Source organism: Passer montanus, unplaced genomic scaffold (assembly GCF_014805655.1).
Source record: "Passer montanus isolate IOZ18808 unplaced genomic scaffold, ASM1480565v1 scaffold41, whole genome shotgun sequence".
Taxonomy (NCBI): Eukaryota; Metazoa; Chordata; class Aves; order Passeriformes; family Passeridae; genus Passer; species Passer montanus.
In genome coordinates, this window is record NW_024368930.1 from 7,554,996 (window position 1) to 7,580,294 (window position 25,299).

General features: G+C 51.2%; 2 protein-coding genes across 2 annotated transcripts; one reads left to right on the plus strand and one right to left on the minus strand.

Annotated features, from left to right (window-relative positions):
• The first annotated feature begins 2,082 nt into the window (after positions 1 to 2,082).
• On the plus strand, positions 2,083 to 11,496 carry LOC120506985 (BPI fold-containing family B member 4-like). Its single transcript, XM_039719125.1, has 13 exons — positions 2,083 to 2,194; positions 2,952 to 3,066; positions 3,514 to 3,618; positions 3,851 to 4,006; positions 5,558 to 5,621; positions 5,971 to 6,034; positions 6,467 to 6,558; positions 7,591 to 7,764; positions 8,755 to 8,808; positions 9,396 to 9,563; positions 9,681 to 9,744; positions 10,865 to 10,941; positions 11,473 to 11,496. The coding sequence occupies exons 1-13, from the start codon at positions 2,083 to 2,085 to the stop codon at positions 11,494 to 11,496; spliced, it is 1,269 nt and encodes a 422-aa protein (XP_039575059.1).
• A 4,169-nt stretch (positions 11,497 to 15,665) lies between these two features.
• Positions 15,666 to 20,528, minus strand: BPIFB2 (BPI fold containing family B member 2). The gene is made up of 15 exons (XM_039719274.1): positions 20,426 to 20,528; positions 20,107 to 20,200; positions 19,733 to 19,837; positions 19,452 to 19,589; positions 18,982 to 19,027; positions 18,682 to 18,742; positions 18,347 to 18,438; positions 18,050 to 18,226; positions 17,655 to 17,696; positions 17,216 to 17,380; positions 16,879 to 16,946; positions 16,559 to 16,604; positions 16,237 to 16,300; positions 16,050 to 16,126; positions 15,666 to 15,758 (listed from the first exon to the last, which is right to left on the minus strand). Exons 1-15 carry the CDS (start codon positions 20,526 to 20,528, stop codon positions 15,690 to 15,692), a joined length of 1,347 nt encoding a protein of 448 aa, XP_039575208.1. The 3' UTR covers positions 15,666 to 15,689.
• Between the last annotated feature and the right edge of the window lie 4,771 nt (positions 20,529 to 25,299).

A 25,299-nucleotide genomic window follows, 5' to 3' on the forward strand; every position in this document is an offset into this window, starting at 1 on the left:
TGCTCATGGTGACTGCTCAGCCTGGTGCACTTGGATCTTTGAAATGGGACAAAAAAGGAGCAGCATGTTGCCTGTTAGCATCATCAATTCATCCCCTGGTTTTGGGAATGGACTGCCACCAGCCCATCAAATGCAGTGCTGGTTCAGTGTTAAATAAAACAAGTTTCTGTGACAAGCAAAAGTTTTCTCCATTGAGCCCCAGCCCAGGGCAGCACATGCTGAGGGACTCAGTGCAAGCACTTTGCTGCTGCTGCAAAACACACCTTGTGCAGCATTGAAGAGAATCCTGAGTACATTTTTCTGCCTTCTCTATTCCCAGGAGACAACTAGCCTTAAACTCACAGTGGTGGCAGCAGCTTTCTCCTAACTTCACCTTGAATGATCAGCTTTGTTTGTTCCTGTGCCAGCCTTGTCCCTGAGCCCAGGCAGCTCTCCTGTCTCTCCCGTGTTTGTGGAGGGTGATTGTATCTCTGCTTGCTCCCTGTTCCATGAGGCTGAGCACACCAGCCCCTCTCCATCTCCCAGCTCTCTCAGCAGCCCTTTGCTGCCCAGCTTCCCCCACGTCCATCCCAGCTGAACACGGGTGGCCAGACCCAAACAAAGTGCCCAGATAAGATCTCCCTGGGGCCCTGCACAATGGAAACTTCTGCTAAGCCCAGCCAAGGCATCTGCTGAGGGGTGAGAGCCTTATTCCTGCAGGATGAGATTTTCCTTTGAAATCCATGTTGCTGCTACCAGTGTTCAGTTACCTTAAGTGTTGTTTATTCAAAACCATGTTAATCGTTGGCTTTGTGCATTTCAATACAACTTCATTTTTTTACATGGCACTTTGCAGACCCATCTGAAATCAATCTAAATGCTAACTTTTATCAGATCTCTGCAACTCTCAGTATTGCCTCTTGTCAAGAAAATCTTTTCCCAGGAGTCCACTTGAACCAGGAATGAGTCTTTTACATCTCACACCTCGCCAGGTTGCCAAAAATAGATATTCTAAGCCTCCTAGAACCCACGTTCCTGTGCTCTGTGTGCTGCCTTCCTGCACAGGAAGTCACATCAGCTTTCTGCCAAGATTCTTCAGTAATTCTCCCTATTTCCTAAAAAGGTTTTTTACCTCATGGGGTCCCCAGTGTATTGACTTTTGTGTGACACCATTTTTAGAACAGATGGGGTGAGGGGGGTGGCTGAAAAGCAGCATCCAGAGGCCAAGTGAGCACTCGGGGGGATGGCTCACTGGTGTTGCCTTGTTTCCAACAAGAGAGCTGGCAGCTGGGTGCTGCTTGCAAGGAGCAGGAGCAAAGGGATGGCTGCCCATGGCCAGGGAGGCTGAGCAGAAGAGGCGTGTCCGCTTGGCTGATTTTATATAAGGGCCATGCTTTAATCTCTGCTGTGGGGAGAAAAGGGACATCACAGAGTCTCGAGGAGCCCAGAAGAGCCTGAGTGGAGCCAAGAGCCCATCCCAGCTGGCTGCAGCTGAGTCAGGTAACATCCTCTGGGTGCTGCTTGTGTGGTGGCAGGGTGACAGCTGCAGTGGCAGGGTCTCCATGCTGGAAGTGCTTGGTGGGAGATTGTGCTGGGCACCAAGCTCCTGATCACCTCTCTATGTCTGCTATGGCATAATTAAATTTATGTTAGTAGTTATTAAGTTATAACTTCTAGCTGGCTTATTTTTATCACCTGTGCTTTAGTTTATTGCTTTTGAAAGGTAGAAGGAGCACAGAGAGTCCTCAGATGCTTCCCTTGGCAAAACCCCTCACCAGCAGACCTGTAACTGTGTATTGCAGGGCTACAGAAATAGCTTAAACATCAAGTTTGGCTTCTTTTGTGTGAACATTTTGGGCCAGTCTCAAGGGATGAGGAAAGGGCTTTTATTGACCCACACATGCAGCCTGTCCATGTGTGTGGACATGAAGGAGGTTCTGTTGCTCTGGCTTGAACAGAGTCTCCTTTGATCCAGATAAAGAGTAAAGGAGGGATTCCTTTCTTGACCTCTTTCCTCTAAAGACACTGGGGTTGCTTCTGAGAGTTTTTTTTCCTCACTGTCCCCTCTGATGTCTCCCTTGCCAGCAGGGGAATCTTCTGGAGATGACGGTTTTGAAGCTTTTTGGAATCATCTTTTTCTGTGGCCTGCTCTCACCCTCTCAGGAAGTCTTGTCTGGGCTGTCCTGTGCTGTCAGCCCACAGGCAATGCAGAACGGTAACTACAAAAACCACCTCAAAGTTGTGTTTGCTTTGAAAGCTCTGTGTAAAGTATAACTTTCTGAGTTTTACTCCCCATCATCTTTATTTCATAATTCCCCAGGGCTGCAGACTTTGCTCAGAGCCCCTGAGAGCCATCACTGGATTCATGGGTCAGGGAAATCTCTGCTCCAGAACTGGGGCACGTTTCAGCTCCAAGCAGCCACACAGAATTTCAGGGCTAGATCTGGGTTATTTCCTCTTTTTTTCTCAGTTTCTCATTTCCATATTGGAGCAGCTGATATTTGACAAACAGCTGCTCTGAAGCAGCAGACTTAATAATATTTGCAATGTTCAGGCTTGTTTCAAGTTATTTCTACAAAAAAACTCCAAAAGCCAAAAGCAAAAATAAACAGGCAAAAATCAACAAGTAAAAACCTCTTTGAGAAAGGGGAAATGAGTTGTGAGTGGGAGCCCAGCCTCTGAGTGGGGTCACTGGTGCTCCTGGCAGTGCACAGCCAAGCTGTGATGTTTGAATTGGAGTCTGGGATGCTTCCACTGCTGCCCCTCCTGTTTACTTCACCAAGGGCAGCTTTGGTTTATTGCAGCAAAGTTGTAAAATGCCATCCCTGTGCTATTTTGCTGCATGGAGACAGCTGATGTCTCCATGAGGAGCTCTGGGGAGTGGAGGGGCTTTGCTGTGCCAGGCTGGATCTGCCTGAGCGGGGAGAGGTCACTGCTGCCCGTGCTGGTCCTCACACACTGATGTTTTCCAGTTCTCTCAGATGCCATAATTCATAATGGGCTCATCCACCAGCACCTGCAGGGTCTCGTGGTTCCCAACATCATGGGTGAAGGGGGTCAGCTGAACTCTCCCACCAGCATCACGGAGTAAGTGCTTCACTGAGTGCTCCTTCAGCATCAGTTCTGAGCAAGACGAGCTGAGCTGTCCCTGGCATGGCTTGCCTGGCCTGTTATCCTTGTTTTATCCTGAAAATCTGACCCAATAGTGTTGTCAGTGTGGTCACAGTGTGGGTGGGGACAGCAAGGGACACTGCAGGTTGTGGGTGCAGAATGACAGCTCTGGTGGTGCTGTTCATGCCTGGCAGCACTGAGAGAGGGAAAAGCACCACAGAGGGAAAAAGCAGACAGCTCTCCAAAGTCAGCTTCCCCCCAAGTCTGTTCTAGGCTGCCTCTTGTAGTCAGCTCTCTCTTATCCTTGTACCTCCATCTGGAATTGGCAGGGGTGCTGTGGGTGCTGTATGTCCTCCCTGGGTGCAGCTGCTCAGCTGCTGGAAAGGGTTTGTAATTTGTGCCAGCCTTTGCTGTTGTTCACAGCCTGCACCTGATCAAGGCCTGGGTGCCCAGGCTGTCGGTGGTGCTGCTGCCAGGGATCGGGCTCCAGCTGACCATCGGGGCAAAGCTGCAGCTCAGAGGCAACTGGTGAGTGGGGCATTCAGGGAGAGAAACCCCTACCCTGACGTATTTTGCATCTCTTAAGGATCTTGAAGTGTTTCTTACCTATAATAAAGTCACAGAGCAAAACAGACACCGAAAATGACCTGTGACATTGGCAATAGCCTGCTGGAAATGGAGAAATCTGTTTCTCCTGGCTTTGGTGAGTTTCTGTGTGCAGAGGCTGGGAGATGCAATAATCCCCTTTGCTTTTTTGCAGCTTGGTTGGCCTGCTCTCAGAGCTCATTGATATCTTAGTGGAGGTGAACATTACTGCAAACATTAAATGCACGAATTTTGAATCTGGCACGTTCCAGGTTGTCACTGAAGACTGCCTCTGCGTTCTTGGGGCCATAAAGATCAAGGTCCTTTCTGGGTAAGTGCCTGTGGATTTATGTTTTCTTTATGTGCAATCCTCTCCTCTTTATTAATATGGACAGTCTGCCAGGACACAGGCAGTGCTCGCTGATACAGAGCCAGGCCTCAGGGATGGAATTTCTTCCCTATTGCCAGTGCCAGTTGCATCAGTGGAATGAGGGTTAATTTGCCCTGTTTGCCTGTGGAAATTTTAAGGTCTGAAGCATGAGGTTTGATACCTTTCCCAACACACTTTCTCTAGACTTAGCTAGAGAATTGATATCCAAAGGGTAGGAGTAATAGGGCTGGGAGAATTCCAGGAAAACAGGACTGTTACTTTCCCTGGTTCTGTGCTCTGCCTTTGGCTGCTGTCCCAGGAGGATCCCTGGCATGTGGAGTTTCCCTCTGACTGCTGTGGTTGTGTGTAATTCCATGCAAATGTGCCATCTCTTACTCAGTCTTATTAAATTCTTGACAGCAAGGATCTGCTGACTTCATGTATTGATGAACTCAGCAGTACATTGATAATGGGAAATATTTTCTTCTATTGCTTTTGAATTACTCACTTTTCGGGTTCATCGAAATTCTCCTAATTAATTTTTGCATTATGCATTATATTTCAATCAGTGCAGCAGCTGTTTTGAAAAATGCTGTGTGAGTGAACAGAGGAACACGACTCACCTGCTCTGGGGGGTCATGGTTTAATTTTTAGCAGGATTAAAGTGATGGTTTGCAGGAAGTGAACTCCTAGGGGGCCAAGGGAGGTGTAAATATACACAAATGACTTCATGGCAGCTCCTCAGATCCATTTGTAGGCAGAATTTGGGCATAAATAACAGGTGCTCTATGAATTCCAGCTGTCTGTGTCTTGCCAACTCAACAGTCCAGAAATATATTGATTATCAGACAAAACTGCCTCTGTGCTGCTGCAGGCATCACAGGTCCTGAGTGAGTTGTTCAGCAGCAGTGTGGAAATGTCACACAGCAGATTTCTCCTCTTGTTATTCCAGATGCAAATTGTTTGTTCCCAGTAACTAACATGAAGATATTTCCTAACAGCTCCCTCTTCCCTTAACTACAGCACTGATTTAAATACCTGAGGGAGATACCAAGCACAAGGTTAGACTGTGACAGGCTCACTCTTTTCATGCAGTGAAAGCTCCCTGAGAGCTGAAGGAATATTTTCTTCACAGAAAGGGTTGTCAAGCATTGGAACAAACTGCCCAGGGATGTGGCAGGGACCCTGGAAGTGCTAAAAAAAATGTGACTATGGCACCTGAGGACATGGTTTAGTGGGGAACCTGGTGGTAGTGCAGAGCTGAAGGTTGGACTTGATAATTTAGATGTGTTTTCCAGCCTTAATGATTCTGTGATTTTCAGCAATGAGTGAAATTCTCTCCTCAGTGGGTAAGTGTCTCTTTTTTATCTCTGGTGAGCATCAGCCACAGCACTGGCCCTGAAGGGATGACTGAGGGTGTAGGAGAATGTAAAATGAAGGCTGGAGATCTTTTTGTCTCCTGTCCTGGAGCTTTGTTTGTGCTGATTTGGAGGTTTTTTCTTTTTTTTCCAGCTTGCTCACCCTGTCAGTGAACGAGCTGGTGCTCCGCCAGCTGACAGCGACTCTGCCCGCTTTGGTACGGCTGAGGATTGTCCTCCTTCCACAGCTGAGGCACAGAAATACTGGGGAAAACTGCTCACAGCAAGATCCACTGTCTCTCTGTGCTGCTCTCCCACATCACTGCCACGGGGCTGGGCTGTCCCCAGGGCTGCAGCCTGTGGGGTGAAGCCTCAGATCAAAACATTTCCCTTCAGTGTGGTCCCACCGCCCCAGGGGTGCTGCACTGCCCCAAGTCTTTCACAGCATCCCAGCTGTGTCTGTTGCCATGCAGCTCTTTCTCTGGTGGGGAAAGGAGGGCCTGGGGGCAGGCTGTGGGTGCTGGTGGTGAGGGGGATGAGCAGTTCCATTTCTGCTTTGTGTTGCAGCTCTGTCCCGTGGTCGATATCGTGATGAACCTGGTGAACATCCATCTGCTGAGCACTCTCAATGGTGCGTTGCTTGTGGAGGCTGAGGCACTGCTGCCCTGTGTTTCCCACAGTGGGAACAAGACCCATTTCCCACATCAAGTCCCTTGGTGCATCAGCAGAAGTCCAGCACTTCTGCAGGGCCATTGGTGAGCCTGGAATTCACACCCCAGCATTCAATGAACTGCTCCCACCTTGGCCCTCCTTATTCCATTTTTATGCATCACCTTTGGATTTTTCTTATCGTCTTTGATGCTCTTTTTGTGCTATATCCTAAAGGCGGATCCCACCAAGGTGAATTTGGGGATGTTCTGGCCTTTTGGAGTAGCAGCAAGCACCACTCAGCCCTGAATGCTTGGGCCTGTTTGTGGTTTGGGGGCTGGTGGCCCCTGGGGTCAGGGGAGGTTGTGGTGCTGCTGATTTCCTGGTGCTGTAATGATCCTTTTCCTGTGTGCAGCGGTGATCCCGGTGGGCACAGCAGGAACAATCCACTACCAGCTGGCCAGCATCCCCTACACCTCTGGCAAGTTCCTTGGGCTGGATTTAGATGTAAGTTAATGCTGGGCAGCAGGACCCTGGGAGCGTGGCTGTGTATTCCTCATCCCATGGGAGCTGTAGAATCCCATGAGGAGCTGGGCTAATGATTTGTCCTGGAAATGCAGCTCCTAGGTCTTAGATCTTTATCCAAATCACCACTAAGTGATTGTGTGGGCTTTTCTTCTCGTGCTCTGTATGCCAACCTACCCTGAGTCTGCTCGAGCCTGTGTCTGTTGGATGTAGCTGCTGGGATGAGCAGTTTTCCTTCTCATGGGATGAGCAGTTCTCCTCATCTCCCTTGCCCTGCAGACCTGGCGTTGGTGCTTTTGCCTTTGCTGTTCAGCCTCTGCAATGGGTGAATGATAAAATGGATGCATTTTTTTACTTCTGTCTCACTGTGAGGAAAAAATCTCAAACAGCAAAAAGCAAACAGGAGAGCTTCAAAAGGCAAGCAGCTGGACAGAAACCAGTGGGGAAAAAAAAACCAGCAAAAAGCAAATTACTTGCTAACAGAGCTTAGAAAAGCAAGTTGCTTAAAAAAGCAAGAAGCCAGTGGGATGTGAACACTAAAAGAGGAGCTGGGGCTGATAGCAAACACTGCAGCCTGTGAAACCCATGCTGCTGAACTAACTTTGGTGAAATGACTTCCTTGGGAGGAGCCTTTTCCCTCAACACCCCCGATGGTCAGAATCAGTCTCCTTAGCAAAAAGTCGGTGTGGGTGTCTGTGGAGCTGGAGGGTGGCTGTGGGGAGGTTTGGGGTCACTGTGTGCAGCACCATCACCCCTCAGTTCTTGCAGTGGGACCTCAGGGATGAAGTGAAGCAGAGATTTGTGATTTGGACACTGTGTTTTAGCTAATAGCACCTTTGTCAACTCCTGCCATCTATGAAAAAACAGAGGGACCTGCTCCGAGTGCTTTCCTGAAGCTCTGAGGAGAGGAGGGAGGGAGAGATGTTCAGCGGGCACCCGCTGCTCTCCTGTGAGACCTGACCATGCCTCGAGGCTTTGAGGGCTGATGTCTGTCTGTGTCCCCTCTCTTTGCAGGGCGTGGTGAAGCAGGTGGGAGGCAGCACCATCCCGCACGACTCGTCCCCCTCTGCTTTGCCTCCTCTGATGGACCGGCTCCTGCTCCTGGTGATGCGCCAGAGCTTCCTCAATGCAGTCCTGTCCCTGCTGCTCCAGCTGCCCCCACAGACCTTCCCCTGCACGCCAGAAGTTGTGAGTACAGCAGGGCTGTGTTCCAGTGACAAGGGACAGCAACAGCACCAGGGAGGGCTGCTTGTGCCCGTCCCTGGCTGTGTGCATTGTGTGTGTGCTCGCTGCCAGCACTGCCCTTCTCAGAGAGCTCTGATAGCCCCTGCACTGCCCAGCTGTGAGGACACCCCTGGGGACACCAGTTGAGAGCAGTTGTGTACTGGTTGTGCCGTGGACTCCTGCAGGCCGTGAGCCTTTCAAGGAGTCTGCAAAGTGCCACCAAGAAAAGACATTGCATGTCTGCAGTGCCATTCCCTGGGTGTTTGCATTTCCTGTGCCTCTAGTCTCCACTTGCAATGGGAAATGTCCACACATGGCACGTGTCGAAAGCCTCTGGGGGACATCACTGTTGTGTGTGCCTCCTCAAGCCAGGTCTCATAAGCTCTTGGAGGTATATAATACACTTAAGATAGCTTAGCTACTTTCGGAGGCATAAAAATTAGCAGGATGATTTTTGTTGCAGTGTTGGAAACAAAGAGGTTTAATAAAGGCAAAATAACAGATAGAAAAACTGATCTTGCAAGAGGCTCTCTTGCCCCTGATAAAACACTTCACAAAAGCGATTAGGGTTTTTTTTGTTCACTTCTTTTCTAGTAAATTGCCCAGGCGGGACTTTTTGGCTTCTGTCCAATTAGCTATCCTTAAGTCTGAGGTGAAGTCTTCAAGGTCTTATGAGATGTCTTTTCACCTAATCAATGAGAGAAACTTCTGGGCTTCTTTTTTTTTTTAGGGGGACAAGATAGTTTTGCCACTCCATCAACAGGGGTTACATTGCTACTCCTCACCTTCCACAGCTGGGTGCCATCACCCTAACAACTCCCAGGAGTCACCCAGAGAGCTGGGGAGCAGTGGAGAGAGTGGGGGGCTCGGGGTGCTGTGTGATGGGGTGGCCCTGGCAGGATGGGTGCTTGGAACCATCTGGAGGGCTCACTGGGGCTGCTTCTGTCCCCCCAGTTCTCGGGTGCCAGCCGCCTGCGCGAGGCCGTGCGGACCATCGCTCCTGCTGGGGTGAGGAGCTTCTTCTGCCACAAGGGTTTGTGTAAAGCTCTCCGGCTCTCCAGGACACGCCTGGATGTGCCCCTGCCAAAGGTCCCCAGTCTTCTGCTCCCCTCCTCTTGCACCAGCATGGCCTGAGCCCGTCCTGCTGCCTGACCAGCTGATGGGAGTGGAGAAGGGGCTGGGGTTTGCACAGCCCTGCCCAGGACCTGCTCTCTGTGTGCCATTGTCTGTTCTGCCTTCTCCTGCTCCCTGATCAGGGGAAAGCTTCTCTCAGCCTGTAGCCATTGACATGGAAAGCTGATAAATATCTCCTGTTTCCTCGTCTGGTGTATCCCATTTCTTGGGCACTCTCTGGCACCCACAGCCCCCTCTGTGTCCACCTTGCCTTCCTCATCCCTTCTGCCCTCAGCATGGAGAGCTGATCCCTGCTGCCAGACCTATTTGCTCTGTAAATTTGGCTTGTCCAGGGTGTGTGTGACCTTGGGGAGGCCCTGTGGAGCTATGGGGCTGTGAGACTGCCCAAGGGTTGCCAGTCCCCTGCCTGGCTGGTGTGTGGGGTGCCAGCAGCCACCTCCATGCATCCCCAATTCCCGCAGTGCTCCGCCTGCAGTGGGACCAGTCCTCTGAGCATCAAGCTGGTGTTGAGAGGGAACCCGCTCATCCTCTTGGAAGAAAACAAAGCCAGTGTCAAGCTTTCAGTCCTGATTCAGCTGTTCAGTAACCACTTAGATGGATCCATCCTCAACTTCCTGCTGCTGAAGGCTGTAAGTGTGGATGGAGCTGCCTCCGAGGGGTGCAGCGTGGTGGCTGGGAGTGGTCAGTGAGTGGTGGCTGGGATGGGGGTGTTTCCATCTGCTGATCCTCTCCCTCTCTGCTTGCAGGACCTTGCTCTGAACGTCCGTGTGTCGATTGTTGGGGGCAGGCTGGTGCTGCAGCTGGCCTTGGGCAGGTGAGCTGTCCCCTCATGCAGGTGGGGACATTCTCTCCGCTGCAATATTAGCTCTGGGGCTCCTGCCTTGAAACATTTTCTGTGTCTGTAAAGCAGACATTCCACCTGAATGTGAGAATTTCATGCCTGACTGATGGCTTAAGGTGGATGGGGTAGTTCAGGAAGGATTGCAGCAGCTGGAAAGTTTTAAGAGGCTGGAGGAAAAGTGTGTCAGTTTTATAACAAGGAGGAATGAGGTAACCTGAATAATTGTAAGACTGTCAGCTTGACTTTGATCCTGGGCAGTGGTTCGAAATGCCTGATATTGGACATGAATGATAAAGCAGTAAAGGAAAGTGCTGTCATTAATGCCAGTCAAGGCATGATTAAAGATTGGAGAGCATTCCTTATAGCGGGAGGTTTGAGGATTTGGGGCCATTTAGCTTGTCAAAGAGCTGGATTTAGAAGCAAAATTGGCATAGCTTGTATGCAGCGATATAGGGAATAGAAATGCCTCAAAAGGCTTTTAATTCAATAGACAAGGGCATAACAAGATTCAGTAGAAGTAGAAAAGAGAAATTGAAAGTGGAAATAAAGCATCCATTTTAGGTATGGATAGTGGTGTGATTGCAGTGATAGATGAGCTGTAGCAAATTCACCAGACTCTGTGCTTTTCCATGGAACCACAGAATGGTTTGGGTTGGAGGGTATGTGTGGGTGTGTGTGGGTGTGTGTTTGGAAGACATACAAGGGGTGCTGAAGCCATTCAAACCCTGAAATCCCCATTTTGAGGATGTAGTTTAAAGCCCAACCCTATATTTCCACCATCTTTTGTGTGTCTGTGTGCCTGTGTGTGGGTGTGGGTGGGTATGTGTGGGTGTGTGTGAGTGTGGGTGTGTGTTTGGAAGATATACAAGGGGTGCTGGAGCCATTCAAACCCTGAAATCCCCATTTTGAGGATGTAGTTTAAAGCCCAACCTTATATTTGCACCATCCCACCCCAGCATCGGTTCTGGCAGCAGCCAGTGATGGAGAGCTAAGGAAAGCCAAGCCCACAGTGCTGGCCCCGGGAAGCTCTGCTCCCTGTGCCCTCCCTGGAGCTGGCTCAGCACATGAGCTCCTGTCTGTGCCCTGCAGGTGCCCTGAGCATGGGGATCCCGCTGCCCAAGGTGCTGCGCATTCCCTTAGTGAATGTGGAATTTCAGATCAAAGCGGTGAGTGCTCGCATGGCTGCTCCCTCCTGCAAGGCTCCAGGGTGTTCACAGGGCCCTGCCAGTGCTGGCTGTGTGTGCAAGGGCTGGAGAATCCACTCCCTGAAGGACTGAAAGGCCTCCCTGGCCAGGGAGTGTCCTGAGGATGTGATGCCCACACAAGGGGTGGGCCCAGCTGCATCATGAGCAGTGCTCAGGCTCTGGGGCAGGTCCCAGTTCCCTGCCCAGGCCCTCTTTTCTTTCTGAGGAACTCAGTGGAAGCAGCTCTGATGTGGACCCAGCCTTTCAGCAAGCCCTCTCCAGTGGCACCACTCAAAGAATCTTGAATTGCCCCAAATTCCAGCCCTGTTCACCTTGGAGCTGTCCTGGAGTAACCAGGACACTCCTCAACACCTCCCAAAGAGTTCTGTGCCCTCCTTACTACAAACTAGATGTGAGGGCTTTTGCAGGAGGGTTCTGTCTTTGCTGTGTGTCGTGAACCAACATCCCTTGATGGGAGATAATGTGTTTGTGTTTCTCCCTGCTGTCCTCCAGGGTCTGATCATGTTTCTGGTGTGAGCTGTGGGGGCAGAGAGAGGAAGAGAGCAGCAGGAATGGAATGCCAGCACCAGCATTATCTGCTTTTCTTTACTAAATTTGATTCAAGATTCTTGATAATATTTAAGACACTTTAAAGTGAATTGGCTCCTGTGAGTACAGTTTGAGACTTGCAAACCTGACTGGCAGCTCTATGTACAAATATTTATTTGGAGAAGTTGGTGTGATTTTGGGGTCACAGTCACAGCAGTTGAATGTGGTGCTGCAGTGGAATTGGGAAATTTGTTCTGAGGTAAAATTTTTCCTGATAGAATGAAAAAGTGAATTTGTTGCATGTGGCTTCTGAAGTGAATCTCTCCTTCCTTGTCCAGGAGGATGTGAAGTACTGAGTGGGAGCTCAGCATACATTTGTCATGTAATTCTTTTAATAAATGTTCCTACTTTTTTAGTGCTTGGAATGAGGTTCTGGTTTCTGATGCTTCTCAGGGTGAGCTTCTGTCCTGCCTCCACTCTGGGATCTTGTTCCTTTTTTGACAATCAATATTTTGAGTTTGGGTTTGAAAAGTCTTCCCACTTGAACTTCCTGAGAAAAAAAATTGAACTTTCAGTGGCTCCTCCTGGCCTGATAACCTGCTGACCAAACGCTAATCCACAAGCAGAAATCAAAATTAAATCGAACTTCCAAAGGTCATGAAGCATTTCCTAATAGAATCTGGAGGGAAAACTTCCTTACCAGAGGACTGAGAGGTCTGAAAGCCCCGGAGAACACTGCTGTGCCTGCCAGAGCCATGACTGCTCAGGCTGATGTCACAGCCTGTTGGTCTCTGCATGTCACAGTGACAGGAATCCCAGCATTTTGGATTTTAAAAAGCCCAAATTATTCTGTGTTTAAAAAAAATAAATTACAAATCTCAGCTTTTAAATGGCCTCTCCAACACCAGTTTTTCCCAGCACTGGATGTTATTACAAGTGTGTGACTTACTCCTTGTGTCCCCAGACTTACTCCTGGTGTCCCCAGAGGTTGTGGCAGTCTGGCACTGACCAGGTGAGGGATGGGGCAATATTCCACTGTGAGGTGCTGCAGAGGAGTCACTGAGCACAGCAGAGGAGGTGCTGGACCCATCGGGGGTCCCTCTTTGTGTGAACTGGCCAGCGCCCTCCTGAGCTGTGCCAGACACAAACCCGGTGTTACACACTGTCACCACAGGGCTGCCCTGCCTTGTGTCCAGCAGAAAGGCTTTGGGTGGGCTGAAGTGCATGGATGAGTGTCCTGGTGAGTATAAAAAGCTCTTTTGGTTCCCAGCATGGTGCAGGCTGGTGCTGCCTGTGGCACTGTGCTCCCCAGTGACTGTTCAGCTGCTGGTGACACAAGCCTTGTCCTGTCCCTGGGCAGAAGGGACACTCCTCTGTGGTGACACTGGGCTGGGTCCCACCAGCTGAACCCCTGTGGAGTGAGCTGCCAACAAGAGCGAATGCTGTGGAGCTTTGGAAGCTGCCCAGGAGCCAGCAGCAGGGAGCTCAGATCCCACTGCTCATGTTCTCTGACACCAGCACGCCCCTGGAGCTGGCAGAGCAGGCTCTGGGGGTCTGTGGGACCCTGTTACCTGGAGGATGGCATGAGTGACACCTCCCCAGCAACCTGTGCTGGCACCTGCTTTGTGCCACTTCAGGGCTCCTGCGCTGCTGGGCCTTGGTGTCTCCATGCATCCTTTTTGCCCACAGGTGGCAGAACAGGCTGTGTTGATGCAGGGTTTTGTTCTGGCTCCCGAGCAAACACCTTCTGGACAGTGAGTAAAGTTTAGGGCCTCTTTTCATTCCCGTTTGGCCATCACTTCTGTGTGTGTTCTGCTCTGCTGGGAGGCATTCATTTCTCTGGCACATTGCAGAGGGCTCTGTGATCTGGCACTGTCCCAGGCCTCTGCTTGCCTTGAGAAAGAAAACAGTGTGGTGAGAGCGTGTGATGAGAGGCTGCTGCTGCATGGAGCGCTGGCACAGCGAGCCCAGGGCCACAGAGGAGTGGAAAAGTTCATCTTGTGCCCCTGAAAAAGGCTTTTCCTCTTGGGGTCTGGCCTCCATCGTGCTGCTCATCACATGGAACTGAGGGGGAAGCAGCAGAGGAGCCTTTTCCAAAGGGAAAGGCAGCATCTTCCCAGGTTACCTGTCACTTCTGCAACTTGTACATCTAATGCTCTGAATTTCTAGTGGCTTCAGGAGTATACCCAGAGCAGGAAACTGCAATCCAGAACCCTTAACAGCTGGAATAATCCTGTTCAGGAAAGTTCCTTTAACACTGGAACCCTGACAGGCTGGAACATCTTTTGCTGGGTGAGCAGCAGGAGGGGTTGCCAGGGACTGGCTGTGCTGCTGGGGGTTTGTTGGAGCTCTCTGGCTCTTGCTCCAGCAATGCCCCTGGCAAAAGCTTCATCCCTCTTCTGTTTTGTGGGGGCTGGAGAAGGGGCTTGTTCCCCATCTGGCTGGTGTGTGCTGCTCCATGTGCCAGCAGTGGGGGAAGCTGGGGGTCACCAGGCAGCTCCTCCTGCAGGACTGCCCAGGAAAGGGATGGGTTCTGTGTTTGCCAAGGGGGCTAATGCAAACAATTTTTTCAGCATTCCTTTTCCCTGGCTGTGCTGGGACTCTCAGTAAATGGGGTGTCTGGAGGGAGAAACAGAACACCCTTGTTCTCCAGCATGAGGCAGCTCTAAGCTGTGGCTATTCCCAGGTGGGGCTGGCAGTCGTGGGTGCAGCTCCTGAGACTCCAGCCCTGCATTGGAGAGGCAAAGTCATGCAGTAAAACTTGGAGCCAGACTATTCCCTTCCAAAGAAATGCATCTTTTCACTACTGTAGCTTATTCCTTTTGGGAAGCTGGTTTAACATATATTAGTCAAAGAATAATGGTTGCAGCTCTACCAGGAAGCTTTTCTTCAGAGCTGTTCCTGCTATGGCCAACCTCAGGCATTAACATCATTAGTCAGGTCCCCACACTGGGCATATAAACCTTCAGGGTTCTTTACTCCTTGCAGTAAATCAACCTGGCTTGTTTTGTTTGCTTTTCCTATTTCTGAGCCTTTGAAATAGAAGGTTTTGAAGTGCTTTTCAGCAGCTAGAAATGATGGGTATAGTTGTAGCAAGTGAAAGCAGATGTAGATATAATTAATAAGGTTTTGTGGTTACGTGAAGCATCACCATGGGACAGCTGAGGTGGGAGCTGCATGGTCAGGGATGAGGACGCTCCTCCTGGGCTGCATGGTCAGGGGTGAGGATGCTCCTCTTGGTCTGCATGGTTAGGGATGAGGATTCTCCTCTTGGTCTGCATGGTGAGGGACAAGGATTCTCCTCCTGGGCATCAGCACAGTCTCATGTTCTCCCTGTCTGGGGTAGATGCCCACAGCACCCAGTGATTGAGTGACTGGGGCAGCTTTTGAAGCTCTGTTATGACCCACCCTCCTCCTTTGGATGCCTGTGTCTGCTGTGGGTGTTTTTTCCTCCCTTTGTGTTCCTGAACAGCCAGGAGATGTGTTTGGTCAGTGGGAAGGAGCATCGCCATGCCAGCGGGCGCGGCGCCGGCGCAGTCGGAGGCCTGCAGTCACCTCTCATTCAGCATCTTCTCTGTGATGAGCTTCCTCAGAAGCAAAGTGTTGAAAATATAACTGCCTTCAGGTCTAAAATTAGAAACCATTCTGCAGACTGATTTCCTCCCCCTCCTCTTCTTTCTGACCCAGGAAACTTACCAGCTGTAATGTTCCCATAGTAACACGAGGCATGGAGGAAAAGCAGATGAAAGATCTCTCCTTGTAGGGACTATGTTGTTCTGCAGCTGAGAGGCACAAGTCTGTTTTGCATCCTTGTAAATGAGTGGAATTAATTAAATGGAGGGTCTGGACATGATGGGCAAAATTTATCTGTTTATAGGTGCAAATTGTTGAGGGGGGAAAAATGTCAATAGTCTCACCAATAAATGCAGAATTAAAGAGAAATGTTTAATTAAAGAACAGAACGTTGTTACAATCCATTCTCTGTGCAACAAAACTACCAGGAGCAGGGCTGGAAGAGAAAGCTGCTAGTGCAACACCATTATTCTCCAGAATATAAAACCATGATGTTTTAGTACGTCAAGAAAGAAGACTTTCAACATTCCAAGCAGTGGCAAAGCACAGAGCAGGATGTGAGAGTCAGCTGAATGATTCTGCCACTGTTCTACTCCAGACACCAAACTTCACTCCCAGGTTCTTGCCTCTGCAGCCCTTGCCTCTAGCTGCAGGTTGCAGGGGATCAAGACATAATCCTGAGTGAGGAAGGAAGGAAGGAAGGAGGACTGAGCATGCTGCCTGTGAGGCTCCATCAGCCCACACAGGGCTTCACCATCACCCCCACAGCCCCACTTTAACCCCACTGCCTGTGGCCATGGGGCCAAAGAGGGGCTGGGCCTATTTCAGGCAGTGGAACATGATCCTGCAAGTTACCAGGGCTGGACAACCAGGCTCTGATTTATTCTGGAGCTGGGAGGGTAGCATTGCTGCCAGGCTTCCTTTAAATCAAGCACAGCAGGGAGCAATTTCGATGTCTTATTTCTTACCTTGTGAATGGTGATGTTGACATCGGTGTAAGTGAAACTGGTGATGTGGGGCAGGAAAACCCCTTGTCTCAGGACCTCTGAGAGAAAGAAAGAAAGAAAGAAAGAGGGAAAGTTGCCAGCTGGGTGCTGCCTGGGTCCATGCTGAACTTCCCACGTGGCAGCACCCGCAGAGCTCCCATCTCCTCACTGTTTATCTGGGCTGGCACCTCCTCACGGATCGTGGGCAGGAACAGCTCCTCCAGCAAGGCAGCCTGTGGGGGAAAGTCAGGCTCAGCTCATGGTGTGGGGCTAAAGCAGGAGCAGAGGGGCAGAGGGGTCCTGATGCTCACTGCACCTCTTCCCACCCCACAAGAGCTCAACTGTGCCTCCCACCAGGTGCAGCAAGCACCCAAAGTCAGTATTCCCATATTTCCCTGCTGGCACCCACTGCCCAGGATGGCTGGGGCAGCTGAGGGGGCCCAGGCTCTTAGAGGATGGTACCAGGAGTGGCCACAGCTGGAGGTACCTACCAGTATAGGACCCACGTCAGAGGTGGCCAGGCTGAGCTCGATATCCCTGGAAAACAAAGAGCAGCACAGGAGCTGCTGGGGCTGAGCTGTACTGAGCAGTTTCCCCAAACTCCTCATCTGGGCCTTTGTGGGAGTGTGGAAGCTGCAGTTCCCACTTTTCTCCCTAGCCATGTTTCCGGAATTTCACTGTCTCCCTGGGGAAGAAGCTACATCTGCAATGCCCAAACTCAAAAAGCTGAAGCCCTCCCCAGCCCACTTTGCCTCTCCTTTCCCTGCTGTGGGTGGGATGTGTCCCCCTGGGGCTCCTGCAGGGCCATTACTCTACGGCTGCCACAGAGATGATCATCCTGGTGTCGGTGACGCTGAGGTGGAGCCTGGCAGTCACGTCCTGTGGGGGGAACAGAGGGCAGGATCAGCGAGGAAACAATCCCACTCGGGCTTTGTGGGGTGTGAGGAACCCGTCCACCTGCTGCCTCTGCAGTGTGCTCCCTGCATCCTGCACGATGCCACACGGGCAAACGCTGCTGGACCCCAGGAACACCGTGATGGAAAAGGCTGAGGCAGCCCTGCAAGGCTGCACTGGGCTCAGGGGAAGGGGCAGTGCCTGGGGGCAGCACAGACACTCTCAGCACACGCTCCCCGAGCTCCCACACCCACCACGTTGACACTCAGGAAGCTCTGGAAAGGGGATGATCCCGCTCCGATGTGGGCAGTCAGGAAAAGCTGCACGATGGCTTTGTCTTCCTCCAGCACCACGTGAGGGGAGCTCCGGGTCACGGCCTGGAGCACCACTGGAAGGTCCTCTTGGAAGAGGGAGCCCATCTGCCGAGGGAGCGGGGTTGGTTCTGGGCATGGCAGCCACCCCTGCACCCCCAGAGTGGGGTGGGGGACCCTGCCAGGTTTGGGGTTGTGCCTCTTGGGGTTCCAGGGTCAGCAACACACCTGAGTGATCCTAGGGTTGGTTCTGGGTTGTTTCTGGGTTGTTTCTGGGTTGTTTCAGGCAGCCACCCCTGCACCCCCAGGGTGGGGAGGGCAGCTGGGGGACCCTGCCTGCGTTGGGGTTGTGCCTCTTGGGGTTCCAGGGTCAGCAACACACCTGAGTGATCCTCTCAGCCAAGGTGGCCGTGGTCAGCGAGCTCTGAAACACAAAGCACAGCTCGTGATCAGACCAAGGGGCTGCTGCAGGGCTCATGTCCAGCCATGCAGCCCCTCTGATGAGCCCCATCCCACCCTGGGTACGAGCAGGAGCCCTCCTCACACCAGCCCATGCCAGGAGCAGTGCAGGTTACTCCTCATGGCGAACTCTCCATGATCCATTAGACTAGGAATATTTTTAGGAGCTTGGGGGTGAGGGGCTGGGACTCCTGTAGGTGCTTGGACACACTCTCATTTCTGTGTAGGGCTTCTGGTTCCTCCATGACATTCCCATGGCAGGGCTGTTCCTCCAAGTGTGTGTCTCCCCCTCCTTCCTCCCTCTCTTGTTCCACTCACCAGGAGACTCACGTTGAGGGCTCCAGACTCTTCCAAGGCAGAGAATAAGCTGGTGTAGAAGTGCTCAGAGAAGGCCAGGATGAGGTGGGAAGGGCTGGAGCTCGCTGGCTCGGGCATGCTGAAAGGCACAGGGCTGACTGGCAGAGGGACCACTGTCCCTGCCACTTGGAAAGTTGTCTGCAAGGACACAGGCAAAGAGAAAATGAATTTCAAGTGTCTCAGGGCTGTAGCACTTGGTGGTAGCAGCTCTTCCAAGGACTGGAGCTGGGCTGTAAGAACTGGAAAGTGAAGACTTACTTGCAAAGAGATGATGATTCCCTGCTCGGAGTACATGGGGGCAGCCAGGGGCAGGTACTGGACTTGGCAGTTTGGTGTGATGGGGAATGGAGCTGCAAATGGAGCAGAGGGATGCTCAGGAAGAGGAGGGAAGGAGTGACAGGCTTTGGGAAGTGCCTGGGTTTCCAGAGTAAAAAAGACAGAGAAAGAGCTGGGCGGAGGGAGCAGGTCCCAGGGAGATGATGGCAGCAGAGCCTTTGCTACTGCAGGGTAGGAATTTGTCCCACCTCATCATCTGCTCCAAAATGCTCCTTGAACCCCTCAGTCCACGATGGGACTGAAAGCCAACTGCCCACCTGCCAGAGACATCAGCCGTTCGTTTGGGAGAAGCAGCAGTCTGGAGACTTCCAGGCAAATCTGTGGAATGAAGAACAAAAAGAAAAGAGAGGTGACAGATGAACATGGGGGTCTGATGGCACTGGGTGTCCCCAGAAAACCTCTGAGGTGGCTGGTAGCAGGAGCCAGGGGACAATGGCAGTGTCCAGTGAGCATAGGGCTGTGGGGGAAATCTGGAAAAGCACCAGGTAGACATAAAATGCTCTAATTCTTACAGACCTGTACAGCGCTCTCTTATGCCTTTACAAACTTTATCTTACTTTTTCAATGTCGATCTGCTTGTCCACATCAGAGCCCGAGGACTTGCTGGGTAAAAACAACAGAACAGAAGTTAAGAGAAAACCAGATCAGCCAAAGGAGGATGAGTGTCTTTTATCTGACCCAAAAGGTATCCAGAGACAGAATTTCCTCTGTTTTCTATCAAGCTATGATTACAATTCAGAATCACAAACCACTGGAGAATTGCCACTGGACCTACATTAAAAGCATTCCAGCTGCACAGCTCTAGAAGTACCACTCCCTTGTGACAGACTGAAACAGTCTTAAAATGGGGAAACCACCCCAAAAGTAGAGCAGAGCTCCTCCCATGAAGATAAAGTTTTAGTGTTGGCCTTTGTTAGCTTTGAGGGCAGTGAGCAAGTCTCAATCTAACTCCTAGAAACATTTGTGCCTCAGTTTCTTCTTTCACCCATAAGCTAAATCCCACAAGGAGGAAAACTGTGGGGCTGACCTGTCTGTCTCCTCGGTGCTCTGCACCTCCTCCAGGGTGGGTTTGCAGTCAGAGGTCACCAGCTCCAGGTTCCCTTCGGGGTTCATGTCCACGTGGAGGTCTGCCCGGATGGACAGCTTCATCTCCTTGGTGGCTGAGCTGTGGAGGAGAGGAGAGGAGAGGGCTGGAGCTGGGGGGTGCTCCTGGCCACGCTCCCCCCAGGCCACCCTTGCTCCTGCAGGTGCCCTGTGACTCCAGCCAGCAGCTTGGGCTGGCTGCAGCCCCGCAGCCCTGGCACTCACGGGGCAGATGAGGTGCCAAGGTCCACCTCGATGCTCAGCCGCATCCCGGTGTCGGGGATAATGGTCAGGGAAAACTTGTCAACTTTGACAGAGATAATTTGGTTCCTGCTGGAGCAGAAAGGAAGGTGTTGGGAGACCAGCACAGACCCTGAGAAACCCCAAAAGTTCCACAAGATCTGCACAGATAAATCCATGCTCTGAGAGCAGAGTGGGTTCTGCTGCTGCTGGACACCAACAAAGGAGCCAGGACCTCCTTTCTAAACCTCCTGGTCTGCAGGAGGATTTTTGTTCTCCCTGGCAAAGTGCCTTTTGTCACAATATTCAAACACCAGTGTGAGCCAGGGGTATGGCAGGGGCAAGAGAAGGCAACTCACCTACTTGGAGAGGTGGGAGATGGGGCTGGGGCTGGCGGGGCCATGAGGTCCCTCCTGAGGACCGACTCTGCGTGTGGCTTTGAAACCTCAGCAACTGTGAAACACAGCAGATGTTTTATGAGAGCCTCTGGAGCTTGTGTCCTGATGGACAGACTAAAACCCATTTCCACCCCTTGCTGACCCCCAGCAATGGGCAGAGGGTGAGGTGGGTAAGCTGAGCAGTGGCAGGAGATTGTGGTGCCAGTGTTTGGTGTTCCACCAGCAGAGAGGAAGGTGTCACTGCCTGCTGCTGGCAGGGGAGGTGTGGCTCTGCACTTACGGTATCTCAGTCCAGAGGGGCTGAGGATGCCCCCACAGTCGGGTGACCTGGTGGTGTGAGCTGGCACCAGCAGGCTCAGGAGGATGCTCAGGGTGCGGAGCATCGCCGTGCAGGCACCTGGAGGACGAGGAGGAGAAAGAAGAGGAAGAGGAGGAGGGGGAGGAAGAGGGCACTCACAGCAGCCTGGTCAGAACAATGTGGCCCTTGTCTGGCCAAGGAGCCACAGATCTGCTCCTTGACTGCGGTTGTGGTTGGAGCTTGTCAGCTTTGTCACAATAACAGCCCACAGCTCTCGTGTGGTGTCTCAAAAGCACTGACAGAAGGTTCAGCCTTGAAGAGCCTCTGCAATCTTGTGAGCTAGAACAGTGCCTGCAGCGATATCTCACTTACTGAGGAGCACAGAATGGCCACAACTGGTATAAATATAGCAAATAAACAGAAGCTAAAATTAATAGAGGAAGAAATGGAAGTTATGGGGGAGTTATAAAGTCAAATGAAAAGGTGAAAGTGTTATCTGTCTCTGAAAAACATTTGGGAATCGTTTATAATGTCTGTGATGTTCCTACAATGTTATGAAAACAAGTAATTCAGAAAGTTTAACCTGCAGAAAACATACATGTTTATCTCAGTCTTTGCAGAAAGCATCATTCTGGTGAGTGCTGACCCTTATGGAGACACACAAAAGTAGGAGCAATGCCTGTATCAAGTTATTCAGTTTGCAAAAGCATCTTTACCTCTCCTGGCCGGTGTTCCCATTCTTCTGACTCAGTCTGTGCCTTGCCGTGGCCACACTGAGAAATTCTGCTGGTTTTATATATCCTCCAACCAAAGCTGATGAGGCAGGAATTGGCAAAGAGGGCTGGGAACCAGGACACTGGGGGGACATTTTGTTTTTTTGTCCCATTTTTATTGTTTCCCCACAGAATTGATTACTTTGGCCGTTGACCTGGCGAGGTGAAGGATTGAACAGCAGGTCCTGGGGCAGCTTGTCTTCACTGTGGTGTTCCTGAGCAGCACAAAGAAAGGCCTCTGCTGGAGGGTGCCAAGAAATCAAACATTGTTAGAAAGCAAACGTGGATTTCTTTGCTCTGCAGCCACCCTTTCTTCTGAACCCCACAGGGACAGCAGTTCCATGTCCCCCTCTGCTATGGACACGCTGAGAGAGCTGGGGTTGTTCAGCCTGGAGAAGAGAAGGCTCCAGGGAGACCTTTGAGCCCCTTCCAGTGCCTAAAGGGGCTCCAAGAGAGCTGCAGAGGGACTTGTGACTGGGTCATGGAAGCCATGGCCACAGGACAAGTGGCAATGGCTTTAAACAGACAGAGTGCAGGGTTATGTTAGAGATTGGGAAGAAATTGTTCCCTGTGAGGGTGGTGAGGCCCTGGCACAGGGTGCCCAGAGAAGCTGTGACTGCCCCAGCCCTGGAAATGTTCAAGGTCTGGATGGGACTTGGAAAAGTCTAGAGGAAGGAGTCCCTGCCCATGGCAGGGGTTTGGAACTGGATGAGCTTTAAGGTCCCTCACAACCCAGACTATTCCAGGATTCTATGAGAGGCTGCTGTGGTTTGTGTCACTCTCCTGGCTTGGGAGCTCAGGCCAGAAGGGATGAGATTTGAACACGACCTGAGGGAGATCCTGGCAATTTATTAAGAACATTCTCTGGCTCCATCAGAGCTGGATAAGCCTTTTGAAGGTAACAGAAGTGTTTCAGTTGGGTTCAGCGAGTTTTAGACCAGACAGAAGATCTGAAATGGCCCATGTGCAATAATCCCTTCCTCTCTGAAACCCATTCCCTAACAAAAGCCACCAGCAATATTTATTACAATTGGCTGAGAATATAGTCAGTGGCATCCACTCTCCTTCATATCTCCACAAACAGTGAAACCCTTCGTGGGAGGGAATAGGAGTTCCTCCCTTCCTGTGCTTGATGTCCATCACGTTCCCCTGGCTTCCTTTTGGCCTGGAGGACAGAGCATGGACCACTGCAAACACCACATCCACACACCCTGCACGGCCTGAGCAGCTCCCCTTTGTGTTCTGCCTTCCCCCCATCCTCCCCACGAGCTCAGCATGACCAGAGAGGGTTGAGCTGCCCATTTTGCTCTGACTGCCTTGGCAGTGGGGTGAGGTGTTCAGGGCTTGTTGAAACACCTGCAGCCCGGGCAGCAGCATTGTCCTTTGTGCCTCGGTGACGTCAGGTACCGGGCTCTGGGTCCAGGAGCATCTTGACACGTTCAGAGCCCTTGGCTCTCCCCAACATGGTGTTATTTCCCTGCTCAGCATGGCAGGGGAATGCCAAAAAAGCAGGATTCCAGCCACGCTGTGCATTTCCATCGAAGGCATCCTGGAGCAGTGTCAGGAGAAAATATGAAGATCGAGCAGCCTGCCAAGGGAGAGCAGGATTTACACTTCCACGCTGGTGTAGGCAGCCCATTGAGAGGCAAGAAATGTGCTCAGAAAAGTAAATCCATTGAGAAGGTTGTAACCCTCAGACAAGTCCCCTGTGGCCATGGGAGGTGTTTTGTGGGATCTGACTTTGGCAGGGGCATGGACACAGCCCAGGAAAGCCTCTGAGAAATGAGTGCTTGTTGCATTTTAGAGCAGCAATTTGCCCCTGTGGTTTCTTTTCCCAGTGCAGGTGATACCACCAGCTCTCCCTGAGACTGGGGGTTTTCTGGGGAGCATTATTATCTGTTCCAGCAGTGCAAGGGTTGAGGATAAGCTGCCACCACGGTGCTTAGAGGTGGATTTTCTCCTCCTGAAGAGCTGTTCTGGACCTGAGGATGCCTGTGGAGGCTTAATTAGATGTCAACTCACAGCATAATGACTGATCAAGTTACTAGCACAAAAGTGTCTTTCTGGCATGATGTGCTCCTTGTCGGGAGTTATCCATAAATCTTACACTCCTGTTAGATAAGATGTAAATCTCCTTGTCTGGGCTTAGCAGCAGGCCACTGAGCACAGCTCTGGGAGGGAGGTAATGACGGATTAAACCTCATGACAAGTTTTATACAGAAATGAAGAGAGGAAATAAATTACTTTGTGCTGCATTACCTCACCAGGCTGAGCTCCCAGAGCTGGGTTCTGCTGGGTGGGGTACCCAGGACGGGATGGGGAGGACACGGTGGTGGCCAAAGGGACAGCAGCAGGATGGAGGAGGGTTCTGTGCAGCCTGTTTGCAGTTAGTGGGATGTGTGGATGTCCCTTGGTGGAATTAGGACAGGGCTGGGGCTGAGGAGCCCATTCTCTGGGCGAAGTTCTTCCATTCTCACTCTAACCCTGCCTGAAATCAGTAAGAATATTATTGAGGTTACCACAATTTTCACTGGGTTATCCCCCAGCTCAGCCCATCAGTGTTTGCACACTGTTCCTCCCTCAGTGTTTGCACATCCCCAAGAACCTTTGGGGAGCTGCTCCTCCAAGAGTCACAATTACATGTGTGGCTCCAGGAGCAGAATTTGCCACTGCCCATCTTAGGTTTCTTCTTGCTCCCACTTCTGTCTGTACCACATAATTAAGGAGATGAGTTTTTTTCTTCAGACTTGATGCACAAGTCTGTTTGTTGGGAACTCTCATCTGGGACCCGAGACTGAGAGCTTACCCAGACTTTCAGATTTATCAGTGAAATTATTTATATTGGCAGATGTTGGAAACCCTCAGGGACCAGCTCACACAACAGTATCCTGTTTAATTCTTTTGGTCCTCGTCTTTCTCAGTCAGGTTTTATAGACTGACTGTTCCTTACCTCTCTGCAGAAGATCAGCAGGGGTCCTGGCTGTGCTGGGATGGGATATGTTAATAGAGATATTTTATGTGATACTCTGCAACCCCTCACCCTCCAGCACAGGCTCCCCCCTGGCTCTGTGCTGAACTCCTCACATTCTGCAAATCCTCCAGCAGCCTCAGCTGCTCTAAATGGGAGTGATGTTCTGCAGAAAATGGCAGAGGAAGCTGTGAAAAAGAAGCCCAAGCCCAGGAAAGGCGTCTGGGGGTGAGTGATGAGCCGCAGCCTCGCGCTGCCAGCCCGGAACCGCGGACAGCAAATAAAACCGGGAGGCTGGGAAGTGTCAGCCCGCAGGCAGCCACCAATCACTCCCTGCTAACAAGTGGGATATTAAAGCTGGTGATTTTCTGCATGGTTGTGTCTACAAACACACAAAGAAACTGTAACTTAAAGGCAGCAAAGCGCCTCAGCTCCCGCCTCAGCACCGTCCAGGGCAGGTGTCGTAGCTCTGCAGTGTCCCATGATGTCCCAATGCAACCCCCCAATTTCTGGGGGGTCAAAGCCAGCCCTCCATCCCCCAGATCCATGCTGGATGGGGGCATGGAGATGTTTTGAATGCCAGAAGAATTTTTTCCTAAATTAGACAGTGTGATTTTTCATTGGGAAAAACATATTTCTAAATTAGATTTAAATTGAAAGTTTGAACAAGAAGGGGAAGAAAAAAGTAGTGAGAATATCAGAAAGAGGTGACTTTGCTGTAAACAAAAATACTGGGCATCAGACTCTGACTGTTCCCCTTCACCCAGCTCTTTTCTCTGTCTTTCCTTCAGGCTGAAGGTGAAAAGTTTCTGTGTCCTGGTGAACTTTGTGGTGTTCTCCCCTGGCTCAGGGCTCTTCATGGCTTAGTCCAAATGAGAAAAACTGGGAAAGGGTTAATGGGAGCCAATGCCCACGGGGAGCAGGGCTGGGGGCTCTGGGGTCTCACTCGTCCCTGGGGCTTATCCTGTGCTGAGCAAACTTTGCTCTGAGCAGCTTTACAGAAGGAACAGAGAAACCACTGAGGTTTACTGGTTGTAAACCTCGTGGTCGGAGGGTGGCTGGGGCAGGACACCATGGGCACCCCGAGGTTCAGCCCCAGGAGCTCCCACACCCCC

Bases quoted from the DNA above. Each gene is read 5' to 3' on its own strand.
- LOC120506985 (XM_039719125.1), top strand. From the start codon at position 2,083: ATGACGGTTTTGAAGCTTTTTGGAATCATCTTTTTCTGTGGCCTGCTC. The intron at 6,559-7,590 runs GTAAGTTAATGC...CTCTCTTTGCAG, and splicing joins TCCTTGGGCTGGATTTAGAT to GGCGTGGTGAAGCAGGTGGG. The intron at 7,765-8,754 runs GTGAGTACAGCA...CTGTCCCCCCAG, and splicing joins TCCCCTGCACGCCAGAAGTT to TTCTCGGGTGCCAGCCGCCT.
- BPIFB2 (XM_039719274.1), bottom strand. From the start codon at position 20,528: ATGCTCCGCACCCTGAGCATCCTCCTGAGCCTGCTGGTGCCAGCTCAC. The intron at 19,028-19,451 runs GTCAGCCCCACA...GTTTTTACCCAG, and splicing joins AGCACCGAGGAGACAGACAG to CAAGTCCTCGGGCTCTGATG. The intron at 16,301-16,558 runs GTAGGTACCTCC...TTTCCCCCACAG, and splicing joins CTGACGTGGGTCCTATACTG to GCTGCCTTGCTGGAGGAGCT.